Genomic DNA, 13,415 nt, shown 5'->3' with positions numbered 1-13,415 from the left:
ATTATACGGTGTACTGACAACTGACATTTCCTGTAAAACGCGAATGCAATAAGGCTGTATCGAATGCGTCGACTTCGTTTAGGTAGAAAAGTGTTGATTAGCGCTAATTGTTAACAACTTTATTACCCAGTGTGTGTATTGTGTTTTGAGGGGTGTTGCAGATTATACAGCCAACACGCGGCGAATCCGGATTAAAGACAATACTATTAAACGCAATTAAAATATGACGATGTGTGATCAACACCTGACTGAAATATAATCTGCGCTTTTATTACAAATTAATAAAGAACATATGGATTTGTGTTTGTTTTTTTGGTTTGGTTGGATCAAATATTTACGATGCAAAACGCTTGAAACTTTAATGAAATATGACCAAAATAATTTGCTTACGCTAATTATAACCCATAATGTTCGCACCTTCTCTAATTGGCGCCGATAAAGGTAAGATTGTTATCAGTTTGACCGTGAGTGTAATGGAAAAAACTAATTGGCAATTGGCTTCGTTGTTTAAAACACTAACGGTTATTCAGTCCCACTTATCCGCTAATCATAACAAAGAACGTGTCAATGACATAAAATAATAAGGGACAGTTACTATCACCTGAAATAACAGACTTGTAAATTGGCATATGACAAACAAGGCCCACCTCCTGCAAGTGACTACCAAATGTCACCCCTCTTTCCCCAGCACGATTTTTCGCAACCGCGTATTACATGTATTACAAACATTACAAACAAAGCGGACGCTTTTTTTTAACCAGAAATGGACGAATTTAAGTGCTGACGAAATAGTCATTTTTTTAAAGGACGAAATTTCGTGCTGACGAAAATAAATGGTTTACTAGTAGTTATCAATAAAAAACGAATAACACACGCTTTATGATCATTATTGGTGATTATCCATATGCGAACCGATATGTTTTATGTCAGGGGTATTATTTATTATTTTTTTTTATGACTCATTTTGCCAAACTGTAAACATTTCTTTAAAGGGATACAGACGACTTATAAATGTGTCACATTAATCAATATCATTTCAAACAACTTAAAGAGTTAGACAAATAGAAACGGGGTCCGTAGAAAGGTTTATTACCATTACTTTAATGCGAATAAGTTGTTTAACGATAATTTAAAAAAAAATCTGGTGGAACATGGCACACTAGCGTGCCGACTGGATGCGTGATGAAAATGGTACTGGTATGCAGTACCCAAAGCGTTGTTATGAATGGGCGACAAAGATCTGCTTGGTGTCAACTACGAATCTGTGATATTCTAGTGCCCTCCATTGCACCTACGTATGTAATACGTCTAAATGCACCGACGTTTGTAATGCGTCTAATAGCCCGCCATGATTGAGTACTCTAACCAACAATAGTCATGTCCACGCATGCGAATTTTAGATCAGCTGACGGTCTGGATATGCCAAACACTTTGTATTTTTGCGAAAATCTAAAAAATTATAGAGTACGTAGGTCGGACAAACTTTTTATTTTGCGTTAACTTTTTTACCATACACAACTCTTCCCCAATTTGAAAATGTTGTTCATCCAAAGACAGAAATCTCACAATTCGAGTTTCTAAATATCTATCTTCATATTAAAAAGCTTAATTTGCGATTTATCAAAACTAATTGAACACTCGACCTTACAATAAAGGTTAGGGTCGACAACAAAAAATAATGTCAGTCGGTTTAGGCATGTTAGATCTTTATGTGAGCATGGAACGACCACTCTGCTGGAAAAAAAACCCAGATAATATGTTGAGAGCTACCTTTGTGGACAGTCATATCTTTTCGCCTCAAACGCGCAGTTCGCAAAATAACTTTGCATAATGCGAGTGACGTGATTTTTATTTGGTATTACGGAAGTCTGTGCAGCCTGACCTTGAAAACATTATCAATCTGAACGCATCGGCCAGTGGGCTACACCACACCGTCGATCGCCGTTATGGCGGAATTGTCCGAGGAGTCCCGATTGAAACATCTCAACGCAATTATTACAATGTGAAAATAATCGCACGCCTAACTCGTGCCAGTCTTGGCGGGAAATCTCATCAAACATGTTAACTTCCTACTTGGACCCCGATATGAAAAGTGTTTACGGAGTCTAACGTTGTTTTCAAGGGAAGTACTATCCTATAACTAATCTTTCGAGATGTTTATGAATTAAAGAACGATTTATTTACTTAATTATCACTCTAATGCCCAGTAAAAGTAGATAAAGCAAATAATTGAATGCAAGTGGTTTCCTGTGTTAAATAGTTTCCTTTATTCGCTTCAAAATCTCCACATAAACGTTACATACATAATTTCCTATCAACTTGGATAAGTAGTCAAAGTAACTTTCTAATCAGTCAGACTTTTTTCATTGAATGTAATGCAGTGTAGTTCAGTATGATCATTCGGTGTAGTATAGTATGATCATGTGGTGTAGAACAGTATGATCATTCAAATATAGTCCAGTATGATCATGCGGTGTAGTTCAGTTTGATCATGTGGTATAGTTATGTGGTTATCTCCGCCATCTGTCCGTCCGTCCATCCGAAAACTTTAACATTGGCCATAAACTTTTGCTATATTGAAGATAGAAACTTGATATTTGGCATGCATGTTTATCTCATGGAGCTGCACATTTTGAGTGGTGAAGGTCACGGTCAAGGTCATCCTTCAAGGTCAGAGTTCAAAAAGACAAATCCAAGGGAAGTAATAAGCTTTAAAGGGAGATAATTTATATTTATCATTTGGCAGGTACAGATCATTTTTACAAGGGAAGTAACATTTTTAAAAGGGATATAATAAAATAAAATAAAAATCAAAGCGGCGCAGTAGGGGGCATTGTGTTTCTGACTAACACATCTCTTGTTTGTACATGGCATTGTCATGGGTGATTAGAGACCGTTTTTTTTTGTTAGGAAAAGATCTGCAAATTGATCACGTTGGTTTGCTAGTACGCTTGGACTGGGTTTGTAACACTTGAGCTTAAATGTTGAGTCATACAGGCAAGCTGGTCCAACAACTGATGAAAGCTAATGTTCAGCCCTGATCATTATGATGGTTCAGTGTAGTTTTGATGTTGGACTGTTTGGAGACCAATATCTCTAAACGTATAGCTTTTAAAGTTTACATTTTCCCGACCATACATTTACCCAGAAAAAAAATATTCATGGCAATTAAATCTTTAGGATCTTATTTCTTTTTTTTTTAGAGGTCAGTGGGTTTTTTAATTCATGTTATAGTATTTGTTAGCCAACAAACCCATAAAATTTGCCCAATGTTAGTAGAACCAAGTTTTTTAGCTCCACTGGCCAGTAGCCAGCGGGGCTTATGTCATGGTCCTGTGTCCGTCGTGCGTGCGTTAACTTTTCCTTAAAACATCTCCTTAACTACTGGTCCTATTCTGATGAAATTTCTCAGGAATGTTCCTGGGGTGAACCTCTTTCAAATTTGTTCAAATTATGCCCCTGGGGTCAAATTTGACCCTGCCTGGGGGTCACAAAAATGAAAATTTGCTTATATAAGGCCTATTTTGTTAAAACTTTCAAAATCTTCTCGTCCATAACCATTGGGCCTAGGGCTATCAAATTTGGTATGTAGAGACATCTTATAGTCTTCTACCAAATTTCTTCAAAGTATGCCCCTGTGGTCAAATTTGACTCTGCCCCGGGGGTCACAAAATTGAACATATGCTTATATTAGGCCTATTTTGTGAAAACTTTCAAAATTTTCTCGTCCATAACCATTGGGCCTAGGGCTATCAAATTTGGTATGTAGAGACATCTAATTGTCCTCTACCAAATTTCTTCAAATTATGCCCCTGGGGTCAAATTTGACCCTGCCCCGGGGGTCACAAAATTGAACATATGCTTATATAAGGCCTATTTTGTGAAAAAAAATAAAATCGTCCATAACCATTGGGCCTAGGGCTATCAAATTTGTTAGGTAGAGACATCAAATAGTCCTCTACCAAATTTCTTCAAATTATACTCCTGGGGTCAAATTCACCCTGCCCCAAGGGTCACAAAATTGAACATATGCTTATATAAGTCCTATTTTGTGAAAACTTTCAAAATTTTCTCGTCCATAACCATTGGGCCTAGGGCTATCAAATTTGGTATGTAGAGACATCTAATAGTCCTCTACCAAATTTCTTCAAATTATGCCCCTGGGGTCAAATTTGACCCTGCCCCAGGGGTCACAAAATTGAACATATGCTTATATAAGGCCTATTTTGTGAAAACAAGGTCTATCAAATTTGGTATGTTATCTTATAGTCCTCTACCAAATTTCTTCAAATTATGCCCCTGGGGTCAAATTTGACCCTGCCCCAGGGGTCACAAAATTGAACATATGCTTATATAAGGCCTATTTTGTGAAAACAAGGTCTATCAAATTTGGTATGTTATCTTATAGTCCTCTACCAAATTTCTTCAAATTATGCCCCTGGGGTCAAATTTGACCCTGCTCCGGAGGTAACAAAATTGAACATATGCTTATATTAGGCCTATTTTGTGAAAACTTTCAAAATTTTCTTGTCCATAACCATTGGGCCTAGGTCTATCAAATTTGGTATGTAGAGACATCTAAAAGTCCTCTACCAAATTTCTTCAAATTATGCCCCTGGGGTCAAATTTGACCCTGCCCCGGGGGTCACAAAATTGAACATATGCTTATATAAGGCCTATTTTGTGAAAACTCAAAATTTTCTTGTCCATAACCATTGGGTCTAGGTCTATCAAATTTGGTATGTAGAGACATCTAAAAGTCCTGTACCAAATTTCTTCAAATATGCCCCTGGGGTCAAATTTGACCCTGCCCCGGGGTCACAAAATTGAACATATACTTATATAAGGCCTATTTTGTGAAAACTTTCAAAATTGTCTTGTCCATAATCATTGGGCCTAGGGCTAATAAATTTGGTATGAAGAGACATCTAATAGTCCTATACCAAATTTCTTCAAATTATGCCCCTGGGGTCAAATTTGACCCTGCCCCGGGGTCACAAAATTGAACATATGCTAATGTAGGGTCTATTTTGTGAAAACTTAACAACACTTCTTGTCCATAACCATTGGACCTAGGGCTATCAAATTTGGTATGTAGTGACATCTTATAGTCCTTTACAAAGTTTTTTCAAATTATGCCCCTGGGGTCAAGTTTGACCCTGCCCCGAGGGTCACAAAATTGAACATATGCTTATATAAGGCCTATTTTGTGAAAACTTTCAAAATATTCTTGACCATAACTGTATGGCATAGGGCTACCAAATTTGGTATGTAGTGACATGTAATAGTTCTCGTCTTAGTTTGTTCAAATTATGCCCCTGGGGTCAAATTTTAAACTGCCAGGGGGTCACAAAATTGAATATATGCTTATAAAGTGCTTATTTTGTGAAAACTTTAAAAACTTCTTGTCCATAAACATTGGGCCTAGGGCTACCAAATTTGGTATGTAGTGACATCTTATAGTCCTCTACCAAGTTTGCTCAAATAATGCCCCTGGGGTCAAGTTTAACCCTGCCCAGAGGGTCACAAAATTGATAAAATGCTTATATTAGGCCTATTGTGTGAAAACTTAAAAAATCTTCTGTCCATAACTGTATGGCATAGGGCTACCATTTTTGGTATGTAGTGACGTGTAATAGTTCTCTTCTTAGTTTGTTCAAATTATGCCCCTGTGGTCAAATTTGAAACTGCCCCGGGGGTCACAAAATTGAATATATGCTTATAAAGGGCTTATTTTGTGAAAACTTTAAATCTTTTTTTCCATAACCATTGGGTCTAGGGCTACCAAATTTGGTATGTAGTGACATCTTATAGTCCTCTACCAAGTTTGTTCAAATTATGTCCCTGGGGTAAATTTGACCCTGCCCTGGGGGTCACAAAATTGAACATACTCTCATATAAGGATTATTTTGTGAAAACTTTAAAAAGCTTCTTGTCAATAAACATTGGGCCTAGGGCTACCAAATTTGGTATGTAGTGAAATCTTATAGTTCTCTACCAAGTTTGTTCAAATTATGCCCCTGGGGTCAAATTTGACCATGTCCAGGGGGGTCATAAAATTGAACATATGCTTATATAAGGTCTATTTTGTGAAAACTTCAAAAAAATTCTTGTCCATAACCATCCAGCCTAGGGCTATCAAATTTGGTATGTAGTAACATCTTATAGTCCTCTACCAAATTTGTTCAAATTTTATCCCTGGGGTCAAATTTGAACCTACCCCGGGGTCACAAAATTGAACATATGCTTATATAATGCCTTTTTTGTGAAAACTTTAAAAAAATCTTGTCCATAACCATTAGGCCTAGGGCTACACAATTTGGTATGAAGTGACATTGTATAGTCCTCCAATTAGTTTGTTCAAATTATGCCCCTAGAGTCAAATTTGACCCTGCCCTGGGGGCCACAAAATCGATTTTATGCTTATATAGTGCCTATTTTGATAATACTTTAAAAATCTTCTTGTCCTTAATCATAAGGCACAGGGGTACCAAATTTGGTATGTAGATACATCTAATAGTTCTCTACCAAGTTTGTTCAAATTATGCCATTGGGTCAAATTTGATCCTGCCCGGAGGGTCACAAAACTGAACATACGCTTATATGGGGCCTATTTTGTGAAGAACTTAAAATCTTCTTGTCAATAACCGTTGGGCCTAGGGCTACCAAATTTGGTATGTAGTGACATCTAATAAACCTCTACTAAATTTGTTCAAATACTGCCTCTTGGGTCAGCTTTGACCCTGCCCTGGGGGTCACAAAATTGAATAAACGCTTATAAAGCGCCTTTTTTGTAAAATCTTTAAAAATCTTCTTGTCGAAAACAATTCAGACTATGGCTACCAAATTTGGTATGCAGTAACATCTGTTAGTCCTCTACCAAGTTTGTTCAAATAATGCCCTTTGGGTCAAATTTGACCCTGACCCGTGGGTCACAAAATTGAACATTATATACGCTTATATCTTGCTTATTTTGTGAAAACTTTAAAAATATTCTTGTCCTTAACTCTAGGACCAAGGGCTACCATATTTTGTATGTACATGTAGTGAGATATAGTATTCCTCTACAAAGGTTGCTCAAGTTATGCCCCTGGGGTTAAATTTGACCAAGCCCAGGGGGTCAAAAAAGTGTACATGTGCTTAAATAGGGCCTATATTTAAGTATTTGCACATGCAGAGAATATTTGTTCCAGCCTTTTTTTTGACGATGCTGGAACAGCAGCGTCCAAGGTTTGATAACCAGTAAAAAAAATCTTCACAATGGCGCCCTATGTTAAAGACCGAGCCAGTCCGATTGAGATAACTCGATTTTTCAGTTACTTCCCTTGGCATTCGCCACTTCGTAGGAGATTGCTCGATGATTTTCATTGATAACATTCTCCTAGCAGAGTTGTCGTTCGTGTTGATAAAGGTAAATATTAATAGAACAGCATATCCTGGGGAAACAGATTCAATAAGTGTATCAGAACGTTAATTTCAAATTAGTAATTTTACATCCATTTTATTTTTATGGACCAATGAAACAACTATATATTTTCTCTATTTTGTTTGATATTTGTTCTCGATTTAGTAAATAAATTGCGAATAAAAACATGTAAAATTAACTTTTTACGTGATCACAAAACTAAAGAATGCGAATGATTTCGAACCTGCAAATTGTAAACGCTGCACTGCTGTGATATATATAGATAAAACAACATTTCTTTGCGTAATTGTCCGTCCCGTTAGCGCAGTGGTAAGGACGTTCGTTTTTTCACCTTTACGACACCGGTTCGATTCCTGCTCCCGGCGCAATGTTATATTTTGTAAATTTTGTGGTCACCATTCCTGACAGTTGTTTTTTTCCGGAAAATCTCACCCATCCCCCCCCGCAGCATTTGACCATATAAAAATTAAAAAGTATTTCAGTACAAAACAAATAGCTGGAAATTGCAGCTATCATTCAAAATTCGTCCCAACTTTCGTCAATCTAATCTTATTAGGTAGGAGTGCTGGACACACTCCGGGTCCCAACATTATGCAGCCTCAGCGCGGAGGTAACTCATTACCTTGGAAAAACACAAATACGTAACTCATTACATTGGAAAAACCTAAATACACACACTGGGTGCAGCCTAGGCGCTTATAGACTCAAACAAGGCAACAAACTCAAGTGCGGGCACAATCATTTAAAATTTACATATTGAATACGATATTCTAACAGAAATTACACAACCACCTAAGTGTACATACCATGTTTGCTATTTCGTTCGATTGTTAGATTTCAGCATATACATTATAAGGTCATTTCGCTATTAGTTAACTTATCCATATGTTCGTGGGCGAACTCGGATAGTCAAGTGCTCATACGATTGAGCTCACATGGTCCGGCTAAGTGCTCATACCTACTTTCGAGAATCATCACGAATGTATTGCCATACTTAATGAACAAGAATGTGACCCGCCTCCCAGTTTCGCTCAATGGGTCAAGTTACCCACGGGTACTACTTCCCCGTACCCCTAAACTTTTTTTCGTACCAAAAATGTTTCGTACGCAAATTTTTTTCGTACCACATTTTTTTTCGTACCCAAAATTTTCCTACCCAAATTTTTTATCGTACCCAAATGTTCGTATCAACATACACAATTGTGGTGATATAGATAAACTTAAATTGATGTTTTATATCCATCCTCTTCAAAAGCATCTTCACACCAGTACTGCCAGTAATTTGATTCAGCAGTGGAGTGATATAGGATCATCATGGCCCTCTTTTATACATTTTTAAATCCAAAGGACTCTAAAAAGAGTGAAAAAATACAACCGCACTGTGACTGGCTGGCAACCCATATTTGTTAGTTTGTCTCTCTACCCTGATAAAAAGTTGTGAAGCACACTGTTCATACATTTATCTTGCAATTTAAAAATACCGTACCAAAAATTACCACCATTAAGTACCACAAAGGACCACCATCATAAGATAATGTGTCGCTTGTAACAGTCTCTTCTGCCTACCTCATATGAACTGTGCTCTGTGAAAAGGGAGTTAAATGCATGTGCAGAAAGTAAACTTCGCTTTTATTGTGTTTTTATGCCCCCGGTAGGATGGCATAAAGCAGCTGAACTGTCCGTCAGTCTGTCTGTCTGTCTGTCTGTCCGAAAACTTTAACATTGGCCATAACTTTTGCAATATTGAAGATAGCAACTTGATATTTGGCATGCATGTGTATCTCACAAAGCTGCACATTTTAAGTGATGAAAGGTCAAGGTCATCCTTCAAGGTCAAAAGTAAAAAAATACAATCCAATGGAAGTATTAACCTTTAAAAGGGAGATCATTTCTAAACCTGCCAAATGATATATTGAAATTTTATTTCAAAGTGGCGCAATAGAGGGCATTGTGTTTCTGACAAACACATCTCTTGTTTGTTTAAAGTATCTTCTTAGCAAAAATCCAGTTTAGGCAGAAAGTGTCGTCTCTGATTAGCCTGTGGGGACTGCACAGGCAAATCTGGGACGACACTTAACGCACATGCGATGAACCCCTTTTTCATAGAGAGCGGCCCATATACTTTAAACAAGCAGCGATCCACTTATTTCTGTGTGGTTTGCCCTTGAACCTGGCCATAGTCATGGCAGCTATGCCTGTGACATTGTTGTGTGGCAGTAATTTTTTCACCATTTTGGGAATGGGGCCATGATTGGATTCAGAAAACTTGCATATTTTGGCTGAAATTGGGAAATTAGTGTTGATGTCTTTTTTCCTATAAATACTTTTAAAATATTAATTGAAATGATTTTCATAGACATACCAAGGTTTAATTTATAGACCTTTGGGAGATGATTTAAAGGTTGAGATTTTTTAATCTGAAAAATTGAACTGTCCGTCCGTCCGTTTGTCCGAAAACTTTAACATTGGCCATAACTATTGCAATATTGAAGATAGCAACTTGACATTTGGCATGCATTGTTGAAAGGTCAAGGTCATCCTTCAAGGTCAAAGGTCAAAAAAACGAATCCAAGGGAAGTTACATGCTTTAAAGAGAAATAATTTCAATTTATCATTTGGCAGGTACAAATCATTTTTACAAGGGAAGTAATGTTTTTAAAAGGATATAAAATAAAAAAAATTAATCAAAGCGGCCCAGTAGGGGGGAATTGTGTTTCTGATAAACACATCTCTTGTAATTTATATTATACTGTTTCAGTCCAGCACATTTTCCCTAAGTGCTCGAAATGTGCAATTCTTCAAAGGAAGTCTGAGAGTTTAACATGCCAAGAAACACGCTTGCAACTAAAGGCCCGGTCACATCGCCAGAACTTTGCTGGAGCGTTCCTTGAACGGCATGAAGAGGGGCCGAATTTCGACAATGCTCGTCACCGCGCACAAAATGGGGAAAAAGTCGAAAACACGGGTGTTGCCAAAGCGGTGCACCGCTGAAGCCAGCGTGGGTTTAGCGTTGGTTTAACGGTAGCGAGCGTTGGTTTAGCGGTGACGCAAGCGTTGATAGTCCGGCGTTCTGCGCATGCGCGCGTCGGCTCGGCGGGAGTTTAAAGTTGGTAAAGCGGCAAACCGCTTCTGACTACGGAACTGAACGGATCGCTGTGATAGACGTTCTGATAATTTTTGATAGAAGTCGATAGTTGAAGTTCATCATGCCACGTAGACAAAAGAAGTGGAAGGCTGAAGATGGAGAGACAGCAGCCTCCAAGAAGATCATTACTGAGCAGGCAGCTGAACCAATGGAGTCAGGTAAATAAAGGTAGCCCACTAGTTGTGTCAAGAAATATTCAACAACTGTGAAAAAAAACTGTTATGATTTTTACTTCAACATTTTTGATTTATAATTCATTTGTTATATTTTGCAGAGACCAGTAATGCCACACCAGAATCCACTGCTAGCACAGCCACTGTTAACACAGCCACTGCTGCAAAAGCCCAGGGCAGCGACAGCTATTGATGAAGGTAATCGCCAATAGAAATATTAAATACAGTGATGATAATAATAATTATAATAATAATAATAATAATAATAATAACCATAATTTTTCAATCACTTTGACATTGTTTATGTAATATTCATTTGTTATATTTTGAAGAGACCAGTAATGCCACACCAGAATCCACTGTTAGCACACCCACTGCTAACACAGCCACAGCCACTGCTACACAACCCAGGCAGGGGCAGCTGCTGATGAAGGTAATCACCAATGAAAATGTATGAAATGTAGTGATAACGATAATAATGATAATAATAATCTTACAATTACGTTGACCTTGCTTATTTATTATTCATTTGTTATTTTTTGCAGACTCTGATGACGAGCCCGAGAAGGCGCTGACACAGGACCAGCCTGACAATGAGATAATACCACCCGGTGATGACCAACATGAGGAGGGCCGTGCTACTGCTGGTGCTGAAGGTAATGATAATGTGATAATATGCAATGAAAAATCAATACAAATTGATCTAAATAATGAATGTTTCATTTATACATTTATTATTTCTATTCAACTGTTATATTTTTCAGACTCTGAACCGGACGATGGCCTCAAGGCCCTCCTGCTCTACAATGACACTCAGGAGCAACTCATCGAGTGGGTCCGGGAGCACGAACTTTTGTGGAGGAAGGGGGCCACCGATTACAAGGATACAAAGAAGAAGACGGAACTTTGGACCAGGAAGGCAAGAGAGCTGAACATTGAGGAGGGAGCTGAAGTTCTCAGGACATGGTGGAAGTCAGTCCGGAACCTCTACGCTAAGCTTATCTGCAAGAAGTCTTGCCAGGCTGCAGCGAACTTGACGGACAGAGAACTGTTTATCCAGAGGAACTGCGCCTGCCTGCACAAGGAGGTCAAGCCCAGGAAAGGCCAGCCACTTAGAAACATACTTCTCACACAGGAAACTTTAGCAAACCAGCCTCCAAAAGCCCAGCCCTCGGCGTCGACCAGCATCTCTCGCCAGCCTTCCCACGACGTCGAGGAACATGAAAAAGACGAGGGTTCCCTCTCACTCATTGAAACTTAAGCGGCACTCATGAGGTCCCAGGGCACCCCACCTCCACTAGCTCTCTCCTCCACCACCACCAGACCACGCCGTGCCGCCACCAGAGCCGAGCCTGAAGACGCCCCTGCGATGCTGGAGATGAGAGATAGTATGAAGGCTACCAACGCCCTCCTGGAGAGACTGGTTCAAGTCCAGGAGATCAGCCATGCATGACAGCCCTTCATCACGTACATGTCCCAGTTTCTCCAACAACTACATGAGGCCCAGTACCAGCTCACAGTAGAGAGAATGACAGCCATCCTCCACGAGATGCAGCGATCCATCCCCCACCCCATCCCTCCAGCTCAACCACCTCCAGCATCAGTACCTTTACCCACACTCACCTTCTTCCAGCAGCGGCCGCATTGCTACCAGCCCCAGACCCAGGCTATTTTTTAGAGTCTACCTCTTTGACTAAAATTATTAAAAAGACAGCTTACTACAGGCTTAACGACTTACAATACCCCATAGTACTGAAATCATTGAAAACAATAGAGCATTTGCTCCTTATTGGAGCAAATGTTTTATTTATTTCAATGGCTTCAGAAATTGAAATTTTTAGAGGTGCGGAAAGGCGCTACTGGGGCTAAATGGATTAAACAAAAAGTGCTTTTATTAATGTAATATGACATCAATAATGAATCGTATCACAAGTTACTTTATTATTAAATCTCATAACTTTCAAACAAACACAAGTACAATTTGTTCATTGCATGTCCAAAACCGGGGCACCATAAACGTTTGAGTTCCTTTAACAATGACAAATAACATTTACAACAAAGTAATCAATATATTACATGTATATGGACAATGCACAAGTGTATCCTCAGTGTTGTGCGCAGTGTTCAGTTGATAGCCACCATTCTTTCCTGCCAGTCCACTGATCCTGTAGGGGAGTTGCACCAATGCTTGAGTAGATTACGCTGCCTCTTCCTATGGAACGCCATTACTGACTTCATATGACTGTTGTCGTTGTTTGCAGTGCATTAATCATTATTTTCATTGGAATATACATTATGCTTTGTGCAATTTTCTTTACGTTGGGTACATTCGTCATTGTATGCAGTAGTTAAAGCATTACGAGAAGTAGTTAAAACATTATGTTCTGTCCAAACTTCTTGGCGTTCTGTACAATCAACATTATGTGTAGTAGTTTTATCATTATGCGTTGTGCAAACGTCTTTACGTTCGGTACATTCGTAACTACGTGCAGGAGTTACATCAGTATGTGCAGTAGTAACAACATTACGTGCTGTGCAAACTTCTTTCCGTTCTATACATTCGTCATGACTCGTAATGTGTAGTAGTTTTAGCATTATTCGCTGTGCAAACGTCTTTACGTTCGGTACATTCGTCATTACGTGCAGCAGTTACATCATTAAGTGCAGTAGT

At 38.7% G+C, this 13,415-nt stretch overlaps 1 protein-coding gene across 1 annotated transcript; it reads left to right on the top strand.

Moving 5' to 3' along the window:
- The first annotated feature begins 10,936 nt into the window (after positions 1-10,936).
- Positions 10,937-13,016, top strand: LOC127872236 (uncharacterized). Its single transcript, XM_052415567.1, has 4 exons — positions 10,937-10,942; positions 11,156-11,177; positions 11,290-11,400; positions 11,509-13,016. Exons 1-4 carry the CDS (start codon positions 10,937-10,939, stop codon positions 12,003-12,005), a joined length of 636 nt encoding a protein of 211 aa, XP_052271527.1. The 3' UTR covers positions 12,006-13,016.
- Positions 13,017-13,415: the final 399 nt, after the last annotated feature.

This window comes from Dreissena polymorpha, chromosome 3, assembly GCF_020536995.1.
Source record: "Dreissena polymorpha isolate Duluth1 chromosome 3, UMN_Dpol_1.0, whole genome shotgun sequence".
Taxonomy (NCBI): Eukaryota; Metazoa; Mollusca; class Bivalvia; order Myida; family Dreissenidae; genus Dreissena; species Dreissena polymorpha.
The sequence above is the reverse complement of the archived record's forward strand: the minus strand, read 5'-3'. Positions and strand labels throughout refer to the sequence as shown.